Below are 20,084 nucleotides of genomic sequence, written 5' to 3'. Positions count from 1 at the left end.
CAGACACGTAGGCTCGGTTTGACGATGTTCACAGTAGCAACTATGCTCCAATGCGGCCAGGTTATGTTCTCTTTCAGTTTTTCACTCGTGCTCATTGACTGCATCTCATGCATTTAGTTTGGCCTGTGAATGTCGAGGTCGAGCGTCGCACAGACTCATAGTGAGGCGATCGTTGTTTCATCTGCTTGTGATTACATTGAAAGACTAGCCTAAGCTGCATCATTTTATTTTCTTCTAGAATGTATCACGTTGTCGAATTTGTCAAGAGCAACGAAGTCGAAGTTGTGCCATCAAAATGGCTCAATGGGAACAAGTTTCTGGCCTCCATGCAAAACAATAGCTGTCCCGCGCAAGGCTGCGCAAAGACAAGATGAACCTACCTCTTTGTGGGCTCTGTACAAAATACGAGTGCTTTATTCTCATGGTATAGTAATGCGTTTACCCTGTTAGTTATTAATGTTTTCTTACTGAAATAGCAAGCATTAATCCGCCCATCTTAACCTAATCTGTATCGTCTTGTATTTATGCTAACAGAATCATATGAACATGCCCTGGCCAAGTTGCCTGTGGCAACTGTACAGTCTGATCTGCAAACAGAAGATGACAGTGTTCCTGAGTTCCTGAAGAGAAAGAATCGGTAATGAGCCATACAGCACAGTGAGATTCAAATCCATCTGTGTTTTTGCTTAATCAGATTTGCCCTATTTCTGGCAAGATTGTACAAGAAATGTACAAGAAACCAAGTGGCTCAGAATATTATATTTACACTTTTTGTGTCGCCTTGTCGCCTATTCAACAAAGAGGGTAAAACCAGTTTTGATTTTATGTCATCTTTAATCAACCAGAGGCTGCAAAAGACCACAAAGCAGTGATGATGATGAAGCCCCGGCACGCAACGTTTCAGCCAGGAAAAAGATTTACACGCAACTAGTGAATGCTCCCCCGATCACAGCCCCTGAAGGTAAGGACTAACATTTTAAAATCTTTTGTTATGGGCCTATTTCACAGCAGCCGTTTTCTAAGAAGCACAAGTGTCATTGATGACATCCAATAAGGACCTGATTCTGCTAAACTGAATCAGAATATTATTGGAAGTCATTAATAACACCTGTGCTTACCCTGCGAAAAATTACTGCTGCTTTAAAGAGACCCATTCTTGGCCCATTGGACTGCAGTCATTTTTGCACAATTATTTCCATTCATCTTTACAATGGTGTCTGAATTAAATGAATGAAAGTAATGTTAAAATGTCCATATAGCTCTAGCCGGAGGAAATCTGTTATCTCCCTCTGCAACAGACATCATGGCGCGTTGGTCCTCAAGAACTGCTACAAACATCACAGCTGATCAGTTTTCTCCATTCCATGCAATGAACATCACAGCAGCAGATTTTTTTTCTGATGATATGACCTTCACAGCAGCTGATCAGACTTCTCCAACCCATGCCATGAACGCCACAGACACTGTTACCATTCTCCCCGCAGGTCCAAGTCGTTTTTCTACTTGCCAAATTAGGAGCTTTTCACCAGTTGGAAAGAATCCAGTGCCCCTAATCTCAACCGTAGACCGTGTAAGATTTTCAAAAACAGCAAACCGACAGTTAGCCTGGCCATTGCCTTGAAATTATGTAGTTATTTGGGATTAATCACAGGTGGGAAGGGTTGAACTTGTAATCAGTTTTAGAGTGAGAATGTGGTGATATCTATTTTCTCTTATATTTTATTAGAACACTCCATGAGAACAGAATGTGCAAAACACTCATGTTTCTGGGGAGGCGATGCCTACACGTAAGTATTCTATAATGGTGGACTGTTAACAGTAATGTATGTATGAATGTTGCTTCTACCAATGTCTTTATCTTTTCTTTTTGCAGCTATTCTCAGGGAGATATTGATCCAGTTGAACTCCCTGAAGGAACAGCAGACGTTCATTCTGGTTCAGCTACAAAGACTCTCAAGCACTGACCCACACACTGATGCACTGCCTACTATGGCAAATTTTAATCTTCCACTTTCCACCCAGGAAGACCTGTCTAGCCTGGAGGAGCTTTTAATGAACCCACAGGAAAGAAAGAAATTGGTGAGCAAAATATGACTTTCTTAATAGTGTGCCCAGACCTAATTGTTGAATTATCACAAACTAATCATTCAGTCAGTAATGAGTAGTGAGATACATGCTTTTCTTTTAGACCACACACCTTGGAATTGTAGGAGGCCTTACTGTGAAGGAGACTGTGTGGCGTATTATGACGCGGACGATGACAACAACATTTGCAAAGGCAGTGAACTGGAGCGGTGCAAATGAAAAAACAGCCTTCAAAAGCACGATATTGAAGTGTGTGGTAATAGGTAAGCTAAAGCTACCAAGTTACTTTAATTATTGCAGACATTGGAGTGCATAATTCATCAGCACTCTCTTTTGCTTCTTGTTTGTTTGAGCTCAGATGCTGTAAGAAGAAATGTTATGACTGAAGACGCTACGGACAAGGAAATTGAGCGATTGATCACCCGCTGGCTCCAACTGGCCTCTGATCGGGATGGAGGTCGGAGTCGGAGGGGAAATCGTCAGAGTTCACCGCTTCAGTCACTGCCACAAGCCCTTCAACAATAAAACACACACACACCAACTGAAGACGCTACGGACAAGGACATTGAGCGAATGATCACCCACTGGCTCTAACTGGCCTCTGATCGGGATGGAGGTCGGAGGGGAAATCGTCACTGACCTTTATGTTTTGTTTTCTTTAGCAAACAGATTATACTGACCATTGTATTTGAAGAGTTCACCCTTGAAGTCCATATTCCCCCCCAAAAAAATCAAAAATGAAGTTATTTATATAAATGTATAGTATTTCGTTAAAGTCGCTGCAAATGGACTGAGAGGGTTTTGCATCTGAACTCTGTAGTTACTGCCTCTTGACAAATATAAAAATATTGAATATTGAAATGTTTGATGCAGAGATTCATGATTGTCATGCACCGTTGTACATCTCTCATGCACCACCACAATTGCTATTTCTGAAATGGCACACTGCCATACTACATACTGTATAGATGCAACATAACCAGCACACATTCTCTTGATTCAAAACGACACTTCCCAGCAGTATGCCATTTCAGAAATAGCAATGATGATACTGACTTTTTTTTAACAAACAGATTATACTGACCATTGTATTTGAAGAGTTCAGATTTGAAACCCTTGAAGCCCATATTAAAACAAATGAAATATGAAGTTGTTAATTGTATAATGTACAGTATTAGTTAAATTCATCTGTAATGACTGACATGTAGGCTACTGTTGCTGTTTCAGTAAAGGTTTTGTATGAAACTGCTTGGTTGTACGTATTTCATATTGTCCTCCCAATAGGCTTGGTGCACGAAAAGGCTCAGTGTGCTGTTTGTTCCCTTTTTAGCTAGGTGTATTTGAACCTGCCGCTATTCTGAATGTAATTAGCGTCTACGGATGGGTGTTGCACCTAGTGAATGAATCGGCGTTACGATAAAGAAGGACGTGTAGACACTAATTACATTCAGAATAGTGGCAGGTTCAAACACCCCTGGCTTAACAGTAAACAAACTGCCCACTGAGTATTTCGTGCACCTAGCCTATGCCGCATATATAAGCGGGGAAAAGTGGATTCGGGGATCCGGCATCGAGCCGATTCCCCCAGAAGCGGCCCGATTCCCTAGCATCCGGTTGTCCATACTCGGGCCGCATTCGCGCCAGAGGCTCGGCCCTTAATCGGGCCGCGATTCACCCCGAGTCTCGGCCGAGTGTCACTGGCGGAATAGCGCCGCTTTCGGGCCGCGGACTTTTTGCTAGCTGGGATATTATCCCGCACGACCTATTATCCCGCAAGCGCTGGTACACGTTACTTAATATTGATTTCTGTGCCATCCAGGATCGCGGATTTCGGAAAACTTAAGTCCCTGCCCAAAAAGGGTATTTAAATTAGCTTGGTAGCAAAAATGGCACATATACAGCGTATTGAAGTGTATAAGATAGTGTTGTAATACTGCGTGTACAAACCAGCCTGATACAAATAGTAGAATTTTGATTTCGCGACGTTCGGTGTAAATTCTTTTTCTTGTTGAGCTTTATTTCCAACGGCATTTTAAATCAATGCGGGATAATAGGTCGTAGCCAACTTTGTTGCCATTTCGCGACTGTACAAAACAAATCGGAAAATACGGTAAGAAATGTTCCTGCTGAGAGTCAAACAAGACTTCGTGCATTGTCTACACACCTGTCACTTGTGAAATATGTAAGGTTGATTCATTAAACCATATTTATATTGATAAAAACATATTTGTTAAGCGGATTTTTTGGTGGCCCGCGGGATAATAGGTCACGTTACGAAGCATTCTTACCTGGCTCCTGATTCTGACGCCAGTTCTTCATTTTCCGTTATTTTCTGTTCTTTGCCGTCTTTTGACATAACTTTACTACCTGAAAATGATCAACACTTTAGTGGAGATATAATACATTAACCTATTAACATGATCAACTATAGTCCTATGAATGCGAAGTTATGTTCTCACTGATGTTAAGATATGTTATGTTATGTTATGACGTTTTCTGAATCTCTACCCTTACCAGCTAACTACTAAACTGAAGTTTGAGATGATTTATTTTAGATGGCGTTACCTTGTAACATTATGGTTGACGTTACTGGTAACTCAACGTCGTCTGCTGCAATGTCTCTTACGTAGTTTTCCTCTAACTTCATTTCTGAACAATCTGTGCGTTAAGTCTCGGCTATAAAAAGCTTCTAGTTTTACACTCTGTGTTGTACAACTCGCCCTTTCTTTAAGTTAATTTCAAGAAGACTGACGAACCACAAGACCCTTCACACTTCTCCTCTCAGATCGCTAATGTTATTGTGTTTAGTGACACTGAATGTTGCCATGGCACTAGTGTAGTCTCGCGAAGACCAGTGTGACTTCGGAGCTTGATGCATCGTGTGGCAGTCAATCAGAAGTTTGTAGTTTTAACACTTCCCGTTTTAAGGGGGGGGGGGGGAATCCTTTTTGGATTATTACCGTGTTTTCGGAATTTGGTGAAAATAACGTGTGCGCGAAACAACACTAGTAAAAGACCTGGGATCATCGTTTGGCGAGATATCAGTCGGTGTTTTGTAACCACCTGTTGACTTGGATAATAAAGATTTTGCTAAAGGAAAATTACTGACTAGCCTACATCGTGTCACTTGCCTCGAGCAGCACGTACCCAGGTAGCAAGCATACGTCGGGCCAACGTCATATGTGGTTGGCTACATCGCCACCTCCCCAAACGACATGTAGCCAACGATGGCCCGTTGGCACGGTCGTCTGACCTCAACGACTCTTGCCCAACGTCGGCCCACCGTTGGCACCGTCGTCTGACCTAAACAACAGTTGCCCAACGTCGTGCCAACATAGGCACGGTTGGCCGGTCAGCGAACGCGTGATAGAGTGGTCCGCACACTGCATACCTTTATTAGCCTATGTTATGTGCCCCAAAGTGGCTCAAATAACCTGGCGTCACCCTAATTAAATAAAGTTAATAGCTATTTGGGGCTCCCCAGCGTGCAACCAATCCATCACAATATCCTAGGCTACTTTGGCACCTGGATTTTTTTTTTGTGAATGTACGCACCCCAACCTCCAAAGGTCGACAAACGTAAAATGAGAATAATGCCGCTGAACACGAATGGTCAGCAGGGCACCCTCCTTGCTGTTGCTTTGCCTATGTATTTAACCAGCCGTCAATGCGCACAACCAATACGCAGGTGCTGGACAAAATGGTTCAGACAACTATTAAAACAATGACCGCATACTTGCTCCAGGTTTCCTTTCTTGGTGGAAAAAAAAGAAGTAAAACAGGAGCAAGTGTGTGGACTTTCAGTTTTAGCCTAGGCTATGACCCTCTATTTCAGGGTTTCCCAAAGTGTGGTGCGCGCACCCCTGGGGGTGCGTGAGCTGCCTCTAGGGGGTGCGCGAGAGGAAAAATGTAATGGTGGTCTAATGGTCTAATAATTAATATTATATGTAATTTTCAAAAATGTAAGTAGGATTTTTCACAAAATGAAGCCATGAATTATACAAATTTCCTTTGTAAGATTTCAATTTTGAATATAAAGACGTACAATTTAATAAAGATATGCACTTCAGCTCCTGCCGCCAGACTGTCCTGTACGTACACACTAGCTAGCCCTTGCATGTGCCGCTAAAGTCAGCTAACTTCATTCATTCAGCAACATTCACGCAAATATGCTTAACTGGCTAAAATGGGGAAACTGTCAGGTGGGAGAGATTCCGCTAGAAAACATTTTTGCCGGTCACTTTAGTTTTAATTTTCCAGACATTTTAATGATAAGCCAGTCAAATATCTATTATTGCTTCTAAATGAGCCTATTAAATACAACTGACGGCAGTCTATGTAGCTTTAAGAATGACATAATCAGGTCGTGTAGAATGCAACAGGTTTATTTGCCGAAGTTTACAATGAAAAAAACAACAACAACATGATTGTCTGATGCACCTTATAGCCAAGGGAACGTCACTCCATTCCGACCTAAACGCCCGAGACTTCGGCCTTTTCTATGAACATATAGCCTATGGCTTCAGGTAGGCTATTACTGTTTCATTCTCATCAGACGGTTCAGTTGCGTTTGGCCTCCGAAAAAAGCTTATAAGGCTAGTCTGCTTGGCCATGTTTGATCCTTCTCGCTCAGTTCACTATAACCGACGGTTTGCGCTTTATTTAAAATGCAGCATATGCGTGTTATTGAATTACTTTCAAACGGCAGATAAGCCTGTTCCTTCAAACATAATAAGGGCAGGGCATGTTTGCTTTATGAGCCTAAATATTAGGGCTATTCTCAAATGTCCGACAATTACCGGACAACCTAAACACTTTCAGTCATAAAAAAAGAGTGAGAGATCGGAGGCAAGAGAAACAAGGGTCTGGTGATCAGTTGTGATGTCTAACTTTATTGTGCTTAATGTAACCGCTGTGTATGGTTAATTGTAAATTAAATATGATGAAATCTGCCTCTGAGCCTGTGCGTGTGTCCTCGCCATCCGTATTGCTCTTTAAAAGTGACGCCTTGTGTAACTGAAATGTATTGAAACTTTGTTGCAGTGTTTCATGGCGTTTTCGCACCTGTAGTTAGTTTCCTAAGTTAGTTTCCTCAGGGATTCAAATTATACGATGGTCCAGTTGCCCCTTTGTTCGGTTTGTGTTCATACTGCAACATTTAACAGCGGACTAAATCTTGTAAACAAACGCCAAGCGCGAGCAAAATGTCTCATAGGTCCGATTTTAATGCGCCAAAAGTAGGCTCAGTTGCTTTTTTTTTTAAGGTGTGGGTGATTGGGGGTGCGTGAACACGGTCGGGATGTAGAAGGGGGTGCATGGCCTAAAAAGTTTGGGAACCGCTGCTCTATTTCAATGTGAAAAAATGTGCGACCCTACTACCCATATTAAAATGAACGAGGGGAGTTTATCTCCCGACAGTATGCACGGCACCCTGCCAAAGTGTCACTGATACCCATTTGATACATTAAGTAGCATCTCCTCCTGAAGAGAATCGACCCCTCGCGGATAAACCAGCGCGTGCTAGCAAGGTAAGTGGCTATAGTAACAGAACTTTTTTACCGTTAACATTTCACCGCTCACTTTAGCAAATTCATCTTGTTAGCCAGCCAGCCAGCCAGCCGAAGGTAACCATTTCTGTTTTAATTTATGTATGTCAAAACACCTTTTTGTGTATGACACACTATACGTGTAAAGCTGTATAGCGGTAGCTTTTAGCAGCCGAGCTATTGTTGACATTAGTCAAACCAACCGGTAGATTGCAAACGGTAGCTAACAACATTAGCTGCCGGTTGTTCTCTTGTGATTTCCGCCTTTTAGATTAGAAACACCCTCGTCAAAACATAAAACAAATGATGTCTGACAACAAACTTTATTCCCAAAGAACAATTAAAAGACACGCAAAACGGAGAGCTAATGTAATCCTTTCGGAACTGGGCCAGCCACCTACTCCGTCTTCGGAATGGGACATTAGGGACTTTAAGCAGCGACGGTAGAGAGACGGCTACGGCGTCCGCGAACATTCCAACGAGTTGCCGTAGTAGTGGTAATCCACTATCACTAAGCAACATTGTAACTGTCAACGGCTACTTCTTGCGGACATCTTTCTGTATTTCGTATTCTGTATTCGTCCACCTGATCCGACGTTAAAGGTTTTTTTAAACTAAAAGTATCTAAAAGTACATAAGATCATTATGTCTCTTAAAATGGCCCGAGAGCATTTGATATTTGCGTTGGATGACAACTTAATTACGGACGAGGAGTTTGTATTACTATACGAAGAGAACCGGTCCAGCAATTTAGACTTGCCATACAATGATTATAGACCCTTTAATCTGGTTGAAATGAAGGACGATGAATGCCTTGCGGAGTTCCGGGTAAGAAAAGCCGACATACCACTGCTGGTGGAGGCTCTCGGCATACCCAACGAGTTCGTCTGCGAGCAGAGAAGTGTGGTGGATGGCACAGAGGCGATGTGCATGTTACTTAAGAGGTTGGCATACCCATGCCGTTACAGCGACATGATGCAGCGATTTGGGCAGCGACCAGTACCAGTCTTGTGTATGGCAACGAATTGCGTGCTGGATTTCATATATGATATTCACCATCACAAAATTACTGAGTGGAACAACAGTATTTTGAATCCAGTCGCTTTGCAAACATATGCGGACTGCATCCAGCAGATGGGCGCACCACTGGACAATTGTTTTGGCTTCATTGACGGGACAGTACGACCTATCGCCAGACCGGGATTTAACCAACGGGTGTTGTACAATGGCCACAAAAGGGTACACAGCCTAAAATTCCAGGCAGTTGCCATCCCAAATGGCCTAATCGCCAATCTGCATGGTCCAGTAGGTAAGTTAGGTCTTATGTGACAACGTGTTACATGGGGGGGGGGGGTCACATTTAGGTCTACTCCTATTGCTGAGTTTGATGTGATACATGTTTACCTATTTTGTATTGCAGAGGGAAGGAAACATGATTCTGGCCTTTTAGCAGACTCTGGTTTGCTACCTGTGCTGGAAGAGCATGCAGTGTCCCCTGCGGGACATCCAATGTGCCTATATGGAGATCCGGCATATCCACTGCGTGTCCACCTCCAGGCCCCATTTAGAAATGTCAATCTCACTCCCCAGATGATGGCATTCAACAAAGGCATGAGTGAAGTGAGAGTGTCTGTAGAGTGGATGTTTGTAGACATCGCAAACTATTTTAAGTTCATGGACTTTAAGAAAAATTTTAAAATTGGGTTGAGTAGTGTAGGTAAACTGTACATTGTATCTGCTTTGTTACGAAATGCACTCACTTGCCTGTATGGTAATCAAACATCACATTTTTTTAAATTGGATCCTCCACACATTCGGGACTATTTTGCATGAGTATGTATGTATATAGTATGTAATGATAAGATATAGGTTACCTTAGGATATAATGTAAATAGTATGTAATGATAAGATATAGGTTACCTTAAGATATAATGTAAATAGTATGTAATGATAAGATATAGGTTACCTTAAGATATAATGTAAATAGTATGTAATGATAAGATATAGGTTACCTTAGGATATAATGTAAATAGTATGTAATGATAAGATATAGGTTACCTTAGGATATAATGTATATAGTATGTAATGATAAGGTATATGTTACCTTATCTCACCTTAATAAAAAAAGAGCAATGTCCAGACATGTGTGTACAGTGCATTATATTCAGTTTTATTTATTAATAAATCATCTAAAAATGATTTGCTTATATTATTATTTAATTAATGTAATTTTTTTATTTGTCGAGTATGCTCCAGTCCAGGTTCACTGCAAGAGAAAAAAAAAAAACAAGATTTGTAAGACATGACAAGACAAAGTTTTCAAGTAGAGTTCACATAAAATGTAATAACATTGCTTTCATTAGAAGCACAGCAGACAGACTCTACATAGCTAGTGCTTTAGGCATTACCTCTTAGATCATTTACTTAATTTTTCAATAACAGCAAGCAACGCTTGCCCTTGCTGCTGCTGCTGCTGCAGGAGCATGGCCTGGGTAGCCTGCATTTGTGCCTGCTGTTGCTGCATCATCTGCATCATTTCAAGCATCTGCTGCTGTCCCTGTTGTGCCCTCCTCGCTTGCTCCTCCATCTCTAATTTTTTTAAGTCAAGCTCTTTCTCTTTTAGAGCTCTGTCAATTGCGCTTCTCTCCCTCAAAAATGCAAGGGTGTCATTTCCACTTCTCCTATGCTTCCTGCAATCCTCTCCATCCTCACTCAGCCTCCTTTTTGTTTGGCCCATCCTCTCCATGGCCCTTTTCCTAGCCTCCTCTGCTTTGGCCCTGTCTGCCTCTATTTTTCCTCTGTTTTCATTCACTCCTCTTGTCTCTTCAGCTGCCTTCTCCTTCTCTGTTACCTCCTCAATTAATTGATCTAACTCGGTCATGATTATTGAGGTCCCTGAACTCCTCTCATCTCTGTTATTCTTTTTAATATATTTGTCCTGGATCAGGGCAAACCTCTCCCTCACAGACCTCTGAGACACCCTAAATAAAAGGTCCAGGGAACTATTCAGACGGTCTGCGATTGCAGACCAGGCCTTCCCCTTGTCCACACTCCCCTTCTTAAATCTGTATGGCTCCGACACAAGCACTTCTCTGGCAAGAAAAGTGTCGTGCCTCTCTGTCCATTCCATGGAGGCACTAGATACATATGGGCGACTAGTTAGCCAAGCTTCAACATATGACCAACTACACAGTTTTGGATATAAAATAGGTAATAGTTTAGATACCGGTGTTGTTAAATAGTTCTAATCAAAACTGTTGAGAATAGCCTATTTGTTAGCTACAACGTTAGCTACAACGTTAGCCTGGCTAACTAACGTTAAGGTTACTTACTGTGTTCTAGCATCTTCTTGGGCAACGGAGGACATGTCTATGAACAAACATGAAAATCGGTCAAATTAGCGGGTATCTTTAACAAATATACTAATAATCAATAAAGCTGCTAACGGTAGAATGAAATAAACACGAAATGACAGTATTACATACGATAAAAAACGTATAATTACCTGCTTGAAAGGTAACGTAGTATTGAATACGGCAAACCAGTCGCTCTCCCGTAGTAGACAGTTGGGCTACAACGGCAGGAAATGTAAACATAGAATGGTGGTGGTGATGATGATGATGATGATGATGCCAAATGTTTTGAGGGACAGCTCAAAGAGTGGGCAATAGAGAGCAAAACACCATTATCACACCTAAATAGGCTGTTACTCATTCTGAGGAAACATCATCCAAATCTTCCAAAGGATGCTCGCACCCTTTTAGGTACACCATCTAGTTATGAGGTCAGAGATATTGCTGGTGGGACCATGCATTATTTTGGCATCGAAAAGCAGGGCCGTGCAGAGACCTTTGGAGGGGCAGGTGCTCAAAGTTAAAAAGGGGGCACATGTAGCACGGATTTGTAAAAATGTATTTATCTAGGCCTTTTCTATAGCCTATGTCCACTGGTGTGACGGTCATTTCCACCAGTGTGACGCTGAGTTCATTTCACACTATAGGACAGTGTTATCACAAGGGGTTGGTTTATACCCCCAGACACATTACAGTGTCTCCACAGCTGCCAACACACACACACACACACACATACACACACACACAGACACATACATCCATTTCAAAAACAGGTGCATACTCATTAGGTTTTAAATGAGCAGGGGAACTATATGGGAACAAGGCCTTTAAACTTTAATTGTACAGGCAGCAAGTACTGTAGACAACTGTGTTTCACTGTGAGTATGAAAGTTGTCAAAAGGGTGCAATGTTTATAGTCAATGCGGGTCCATTTCAACATACAATTTTCAATGAGTGAGATGGATGGAGAGAGAGGGAGGGAGTGAGAGATGGAGATAGTGAGAGAGGGAGTGAGACGGATGGAGAGAGAGAGAGGGGGGGGGGGGAGAGAGATCCTGCTCAAAACGGATTGTCTGCACTCAAATACACTGTTGCTTGCAAAATTGCCGTGTTTCAGTTTAAGTTGTCGCACTCAAATACACTGTTGCTATCAGAAATTCCCTGTGTTTCATTTTAAGTTCTCGCACTTGTTCTGCTCAAAGACTTCTGCTCGCTCTCGCTATCTGGCCCTCTCTCTCTGATTGATATGAAATAACGTTACCAAAATTCACCAACCAATACAAAATCATGACGTGAAATGAACGAAAATGCTCTCAGATTTAAAGACCACGCTCTATATTAAACGATACAAACTTCATACGTTGACAAGTTTATTTACGGGAGTTAATCAACTATTTTTGGCTCATATTTGCATGGAGACGCTTTTGTTCAAAGCGACGTACAAGAGAGAGGCATATAAGCCCCTATAGCAAACTTTACACCGAGTTATTCCCGTGTCATCATGGCACATTTGGCATCACAAGGCTACTCGGCTTACCTAGAAAACGGGGGCTGTAGAGAAACTTATCCGAGGCGTCGGTCAGCAGGGCACGTCAGGGCAGAGAGAGGGCACGTTGTGGATCATGTGACCGACCAAGGTAGATCTAAATTATTATCATTTCGTTAAATGTATTATTATTTTGGGCCGCACAGACGGACTTTTCACACACAAATTAAAAATAAATAATAATAATAATAATATTAATAAAAAAACACTCTGACAAAAGGGCACTTTGGGCATCAAGGGCAAAAGGGGCAGGTGCTCAAGCCCCCTTAGCCCCCCCCCCTCTGCACGTGCCTGGTGTAGAAGATGTGTGCATGATCGGCATTGTTTGATCCACATTCCCTCCAGCAGCTGGTACTAGTCTGTGTGTACTTGAGTGTTGTTGGTGTTATGAAGAATCTAAGGTTAACCTTCCAGGCATATTCCTGCCAATAGGGGGACCTTGTAAAGACGGTGATATCTTTGAGACTCTGGCCCCTGCCAGACAAACCAGAGATTCAGACTAACCGTGACGGAACCATGACAAACTGGCCTCCCGGCCAGACAAATCTGCCATTTGGAGCGTCTCTAACCGTCGCGGTTAGAATCCGCTCTCCAGAGCTCTCCAGTTCCAACCTACCCTTCTATCAGAGCCTGTTTGACCGCAAATCGGGTTTGAATCCGCGAATCTGATGACGTAATTATCCCACGTGAACGCTCAAAGCCCCACGCCCCGCCTTCCGACCTCAGCTTGAACCCTTATTAACCCCGCTGTCACTTCACAACATCAACAATCACAACGATGGTGGACTCCAGAGCTGTGTTTCTGCTGCTGCAGCAGCTAATCAATCTACTAGGCTTAGTGCATCACAGTTTTCGCTTCTTCACCTACTTCGCCAACAACATTCAGCGTTTGGAAATGTTAGAACAACCGCGGAGAGTAACCAGAAGGGCAACCAGAAGAAAGTTTTGGGTGAGACCCGGGAGAACTAGCAGCTTGTGGGACAACTTTGTTGATGGCGTTGTCGTGGACGATGAATGGAGGGAGAACTTCTGCATGTCCGTCGTCGCACTAAGCGAAGAACTTCGCCCGCATATTGAGAGGAAAACAACCCACATGAGGACAACGATTGAAACGCTTAAAAGGGTTGCGATAACACTGTATTACCTAAGCGATATGGGAAGACTACGGAAGACTGCTAACGCATTCGGCATCTCTCGTCAGTCGGTGTCCGTCATTGTCAAGGAGATGTGCAAGGCGATCACTATCCACCTATGTCAAAAATATATTAAGCTACCTTTTACGGAGTCCGAGGCTGAGGATCTTGTTCTGAACTTTCACCGTGCTCATGGAATGCCACAGTGCTTCGGAGCAGTCGATGGTACCCACATCGACATCAAGCAGCCATCCTCCAACTCCACAGACTACCTCAACAGGAAAAGTAGATATTAATTTAATGTACAGGCCACCTGTGACTACAAATACAGATTCATGGATGACGTGATAAAGTGGCCTGGTAGCGTGCACGACGCAAGGGTTTTTGCCAATTAAAGATTAACTTGCATCTGTGCTGTTGCCGTTGTGCATGCACTAAGGGGGTTTAGGCTCTGGGCTCTGTTAAGCGCCTAGAGGCAATTGTATTGTTATGGCGCCATACAAATAAAATTGAATTGAATTGAATTTAAAGACTGCCAAGATCCCTACCCTAAAAAAGCAAATTGTGGACGATGAGGAGGCAATTCCAATTTTTCTTCTTGGGGACCCAGCCTACCCTCTGTTGCCTTACCTCATGAAGGAGTACTCAAACGGTGGTTCCATACCACAAGAACAGTACTTTGGGCTGTCTTTGTGTACAGCACGCATGGTCATAGAGTGTACTTTTGGACGCCTCAAGGCCAGATTTGCTGCACTGCAAAGGCCTATGGACCTCGACCTGAATGAACTCCCCCATGTAATTTACGCCTGCTTTGTGTTGCACAATTTCTGTGAGGTCAGTAAGGAGTCTGTGCCTGAACAATCTGTGCTGCAAACAATACAAAGTGACCATGACTTGCAGCCTCCTTCACAGAGCAAAAACTTTCTCACTGACAGTAATGAGTTGGAGGGTAAGAGAGTGCTCACAAAGTACCTGGACCCTTGAGTGACTTGTTCTTCAATGCTTGTGCCATTTTTAACATGTGTGAAATGTATCAATTGAAAACTAGAATGCGTTTTGTGAACGAACTGCGAGAGTGTGCTTGCTCTGTTGCGGCCATCAAGCACAAGCAACTGCAGTGGCCGAGTGCGCATATGTTGTTGAGGGGCCTCACAGACTGATATCTGAGAACAAAATCTGTATAGTACTGTGTTTTCTATGTTCAGTACAACATTGAATGCAGGTTGTAGGATGAATCTGCCAGCCTTCCAGTGTAACCATCTGCAGTGACACTGAATACACCTTTTTGTTTTCAACCAATATATTTTAGCAAGCAACCAAGCTCAACCATTATATTTTGGCTCCACTGACGTTTAGACATATGAGGGTATCTTTGTTGTTCTGTTTTTGTTTGTTTGTTTGCTTGTTTATTGTGAAAGGGTCTAGTGTGTTACATTTAGCTTGGAGAAGTCTTAAAATATAGGCTCCAAGTGACATTATCTCTTATGGGGTGTTATTATTCCTCCAAAGGTCGTGTTAATCAATGAGTGCACCTGAATTGTGCGGTATTTGTTGAGGGAGACTTGGGCTTGTTTTGATTTTGTATTGGTTGCGGATGCAATAAATCTTGTCTGTGCTTCAAATGTAAATATATTTATTGTCATCTGGGGGCAATACAGTCATCTGGAGAGTTCAAAATGATACTAAACGATGGGGAAATCTACTGTATGGAGATATTTCTGCTTAGTAGACGATGCAGATTCTAATTAGGCTGTTGATTATGTCCAATGTAAGGAGTGGGAAGTTTTAATGAAATATGATCGATGCAACTCTCGTTCTCCACAACAACATGGATAAACCTGGATGGTTGGATGTAGTTTCAGAACAAACGTCGGTGTGCAAAAAGATATTCAATGGTAAGACTTGTCTGTTGTGCCTCTGTTGGTGTCTCATAAAACGTGAGTTTTATTAAAGCATAGCGTGTGTATTGTGTAGCTATTTCATTCCGAGATGGCAGGGGAGTAAAATGCTCCGCTGCCAAAATAGATAGCCTAACATGTTTATAACTTCGGGGTTAATTCCCTTTCCTTTACGTCTGCTGCTGGTTAGTAAATACAGACAGCCGGAAAGGTTAACAAACGGAATGAAATAGCTACACATTACACACGCTATGCTTAAATAAAACCCACGTTACTCACATACTGATTAACACTGTTACAGCGGGTGTATAAACGGTACCTGTAACTGTTTTGCTATGGGGCTAGGCTAGTTGCTTCGCATATTGTAGCAATGGTGTTGTTGATCAAGCTGTCTTGTAAACTTTCACTTGCTTTTTACACATTGTATATGGATAACAGAGGATGTGATTACAGTATAAAGACAGTTCACAAGTTATCTTTGAGTCATCAATTGCGAGCAGGTACGATACACCGCTAGCTAGCCCACCCCATCCTACTGCTTGAAACTTATAGGCTGTGCTCGAAAGTTAGCACAAATAGCTAAACCTATCAACTTTCGACAGCCACTGATGAGAACAGCGATGTATTTGTTCAGTGTGTATGAAAATGATTAGTTTACCAGGCACTTACATCTATGTCATCCAACATGGGAAATCCATGTCCTATCTCATGTGAGTTATTGTTGGTACACATCATTATAGTTTCTTCAAGGCTGAAAATTGGCGATCGCAAGAGTGCCAATATTGGCTAACGAGTTGTAGCCAAGCCCTGGGTGAAGGCTAAATAGCTCGCTAGCTATTATCAGTCTAGCTTGCTCAGTAGAGTATTGGCTAACGAGTTGTAGCCAAGCCCTGGGTGAAGGCTAAATAGCTCGCTAGCTATTATCAGTCTAGCTTGCTCAGTAGAGTGCTAAGACACAGCAACTATTCACGATTGTATCAATTGTATATCTAGGTTTTCTTTGGTGACTGTTGTCGCATTCAACAGCACAACATATCCCGGGCCTTTTGAACTGTCTGTGGGTTGTGAACGTAAACAACTCGCTAGCTATTACTGGCTAGCACTGTAGCTTGCTCAAGGTAGTAGCTACCCAGATAGCAGGGAGAGGTTGGCCCAACGTTGGCCCAATGTTGTCACAGACGTTGGCATGACGGCACATGCCAACGATGGGCCAACGGACTTTTGGCCGTCGGGGTCACGTTGGGCCAACGTTGGCAAATAGGAGTGAGAGTCGGGTTTTGGTTGGCTTTTAACCAATTGCCAACGTTGGCCCAACCAATTGCCAACGTTGGCTTATAACCAATTGTCAACGTTGGCTTATAACCAATTGCCAACTTTAGCTTATTTTTGTTAAACCAAGCTATTTTTCGCTTTCTATGATTTTACAGAAGTCCACCCGATGTCTATTCAATGTCATAATTCACAAATATGTTTTTATCAATATAAATATGGTTTAATGAATCAACCTTACATATTTCAGAAGTGACAGGTGTGTAGACAATGCACGAAGTCTTGTTTGACTCTCAGCAGGAACATCTCTTACCGTATTTTCCGATTTGTTTTGTACAGTCGCGAAATGGCAACAAAGTCGATAGCCTAGGCACGGCCCGTAAGGAATTTAAACAGACAGCAGTTACCTACAGGTAAAAATCATTTATTGTAGGCAACACGCAAGCAAAGAAAAAACAAGCGAACACACAAATAAATTAGTTTTGGTAGGCTAGTCCGCATCAGAGCCGTCGCTGGACACATCACCAGCCGTAGAGATAGCTCAGCTGCTAACTAAATGACAGGTAGCTAGCCAGCTAACAAAATCACGCTTAGCGTAGACAAGAATGTGAATGCTGCGCCTGCTTGCGTTACCTAGTCGATAGTGCTAGGTCTTATGTGGTTAATTAACGATACGGTTCCTATACCTTTACTGATGAATGTGGATCAAAAGTTTAAATTACTTGTTGAAAATTGAAATGACTCGCTACAGTCAGAAAAAAGTGACGAAGGCAGTTCACAATATCTGCTAACGGTTTTTCATTTTAAAATAAGCTCGTGGCTACTTGTATTGTTACGCAGTGATAGAGATTCTGAAAGTGTTTACAGAGACGCGGAATCACAATGTCTGTCCACCAGTAGGCTATATGCTTTTAATACTCATGTTTATCTTAATAAAAAAAACACAGGATTGATTACCAATATGCCCTTCAGAAAAAGGTGGAATGGTTAAAAAAAAAAAAAAAAAACACACAATCAAAATGTTGGGCAGCTGACGTTGAGCCAACATGGACCCAACGTCAGCTGCCCAACCAATTGCATTTTGATATTAATGTTGGGCAGTTGACGTTGGGTCAGTGTTGGCCCAATGTTGGAATTCCAACTCCAACTGTAAAAAACACAGAGTTGGAATTCCAACCTTGGGCCAACGTTGAACCAACGTCGACTGCCCAACCATTGCATTTTGACGATATTGGTTGAGCTGCTGACGTTGGTTCAACGTTGGCCCAAGGTTGGAATTCCAACGCCGACGTTGCCAACCTCTCCCTGCTGGGCCAACCTCTCCCTGCTATCTGGGTATATAGCTTTGATAATACACAACCATTACTACGACTGTATCAACGTGCTGCATTTCACTTAACAGGTCAGTCATTCCCTAAATCTTTAGTAATTGTATATCTAGGTTGTCACATTCAACAGCACAACATATCCTCTAGCGTTTTGAGCTTTCTTTGAGTTGTGACCGTAGGTTATGACCGTAATGTGTTTGCATCAGACACAAATATGGCGGTTTTTAAAAGACAGTGACATAACATGATATCCATGAATTCTGAAGAGCTCAAAAGGCGCTGAAAGCTGCGCTTTTTTCTAAAATAAGAAGTCTAGTGTGAACCCCGCTTTATACAGTTGAATGGAGAGGGACAGAGACAAGAGGTTCCTTGGATTTGGCGCAGGTGTCAGTGAAGCTCAGTGAAGCACAGGTGCAAGCCAGTTTAATGAGCCTATTATGATGTCATAATGCCTCAAAGTTCTGCCATGCAAGTCTATGGGGAAAAAAGGGGATGAAAAAGAGGAATAAAAAAGGAGTGGCAAGGAGTACCGCCACGAAAAGTCATAGCAGGTTGCACCGGATCGGGCCGGACGTTTCGGTATTTGAACGGCGTCTCTATCTCAATCGGGCGAGGCGTAGTTAACTGCAAGAAAAACGGGGAGAATAAAGAAAGAAAACTTATGAAGAACAATACTGTGCTTCCCTTCGGGCAAGCACACTAATAAACAAATGACTGCAACAGCTTCTAGTTTTATCTTCTTTTTATATTGACTGTACAAATGCAATATCAGAATGACTGTCCTTAGGGCAGAGGAGATGTATGAAAACCAAGCATTAAACTTAACACACAATGAATGCCCTCTGCCACATACACCTGCTTTGTTCTGCACTATTGCTGTAGGGTCAATACATTTACATTTAGTCATTTATCAGACGCCTTTGTCCACAGCGACGTACAAAGGAAAGAACATTCAAGCTACAAGCAATAGAGACCTAGTGTAACAATAAATACTATTTTACATAAGAAAACAATATGCAGAACTGTAAGTGCAAGTTAAATAATGGAAGAAGGCAGAATTAGGGAGACTGTGGGACCAATACAAGGTGACAATGTCTTGCAGCCCCCTTCACAATGCAATAACCATCCAACAATCAGCCTGATAGTTCTAGCTCCAAGACAAAACATAACCGTGTCTGATGGATCTCAACCAAGCCATCAGTCTTCACTCCTAGGCTTTCGTCTCTGACCTGGTGCTATTCATACTATGTGTGTGCCTATTTGAGGTGTTAAGTTATGGTCTGACATATGCAATCCACCTCAATTTAACCTGAATTGGGAGACTGTGGGTGGATGAACAACCTGCGTTGGGACCAATACATGGTGATTGTCTTGCAGCCTCCTTCACAATGCAATAACCATCCAACAATCAGCCTGATAGCTCTAGCTCCAAGACAAAACATAACCGTGTCTGATGGATCTCAACCAAGCCATCAGTCTTCTCTCCTAGGTTTTGTCTCTGGCCTGGTGCTATTCATACTACAGCCGCGGAAAAAATTAAGAGACCACTTCAAAATGATCAGTTTCTCTGGTTTAACTATTTATTGGTATGTGTTAAAGTAAAATGTACATTTTAGTTTTATTCTATAACCTATTGGCAACATTCCTACCAAATTTCAAATAAAAATATTGTCATTTAGATCATTTATTTGCAGAAAAATGACAATTGGTCAAAATAGCAAAAAAGATGCAGTGTCTTCAGATCTCGAATAATGCAAAGAAAACAAGCTCATATTCATTTTTAAACTACACAATACTAATGCTTTAACTTAGGAAGAGTTCAGAAATCAATATTTGGTGGAATAACCTTGATTTAAAATCACAACTTTCATGTGTCTTGGCATGCTCTCCACCAGTCTTTCACATTGCCGTTGGGTGACTTTATGC

At 42.2% G+C, this 20,084-nt stretch overlaps 1 protein-coding gene across 1 annotated transcript in view; it reads right to left on the bottom strand.

The window, feature by feature from the left end:
• dnaaf1 (dynein axonemal assembly factor 1) overlaps positions 1 to 4,732 on the bottom strand; it is a gene marked incomplete at both ends in the record, with an annotated part of 69,800 nt that extends 65,068 nt beyond the window's left edge. The window contains 2 exons of the mRNA XM_080844170.1: positions 4,374 to 4,452; positions 4,651 to 4,732. Of these exons, the coding sequence (XP_080700296.1) occupies positions 4,374 to 4,452; positions 4,651 to 4,732 (161 nt within the window). The remainder of the gene's footprint in view (positions 1 to 4,373; positions 4,453 to 4,650) is intronic.
• Between the last annotated feature and the right edge of the window lie 15,352 nt (positions 4,733 to 20,084).

Source organism: Sprattus sprattus (assembly GCF_963457725.1).
Source record: "Sprattus sprattus genome assembly, chromosome: 8".
In the NCBI taxonomy this organism is placed as follows: Eukaryota; Metazoa; Chordata; class Actinopteri; order Clupeiformes; family Clupeidae; genus Sprattus; species Sprattus sprattus.
Note: the sequence above shows the minus strand (reverse complement) of the source record. Positions and strands in the feature narration are given on the sequence as shown.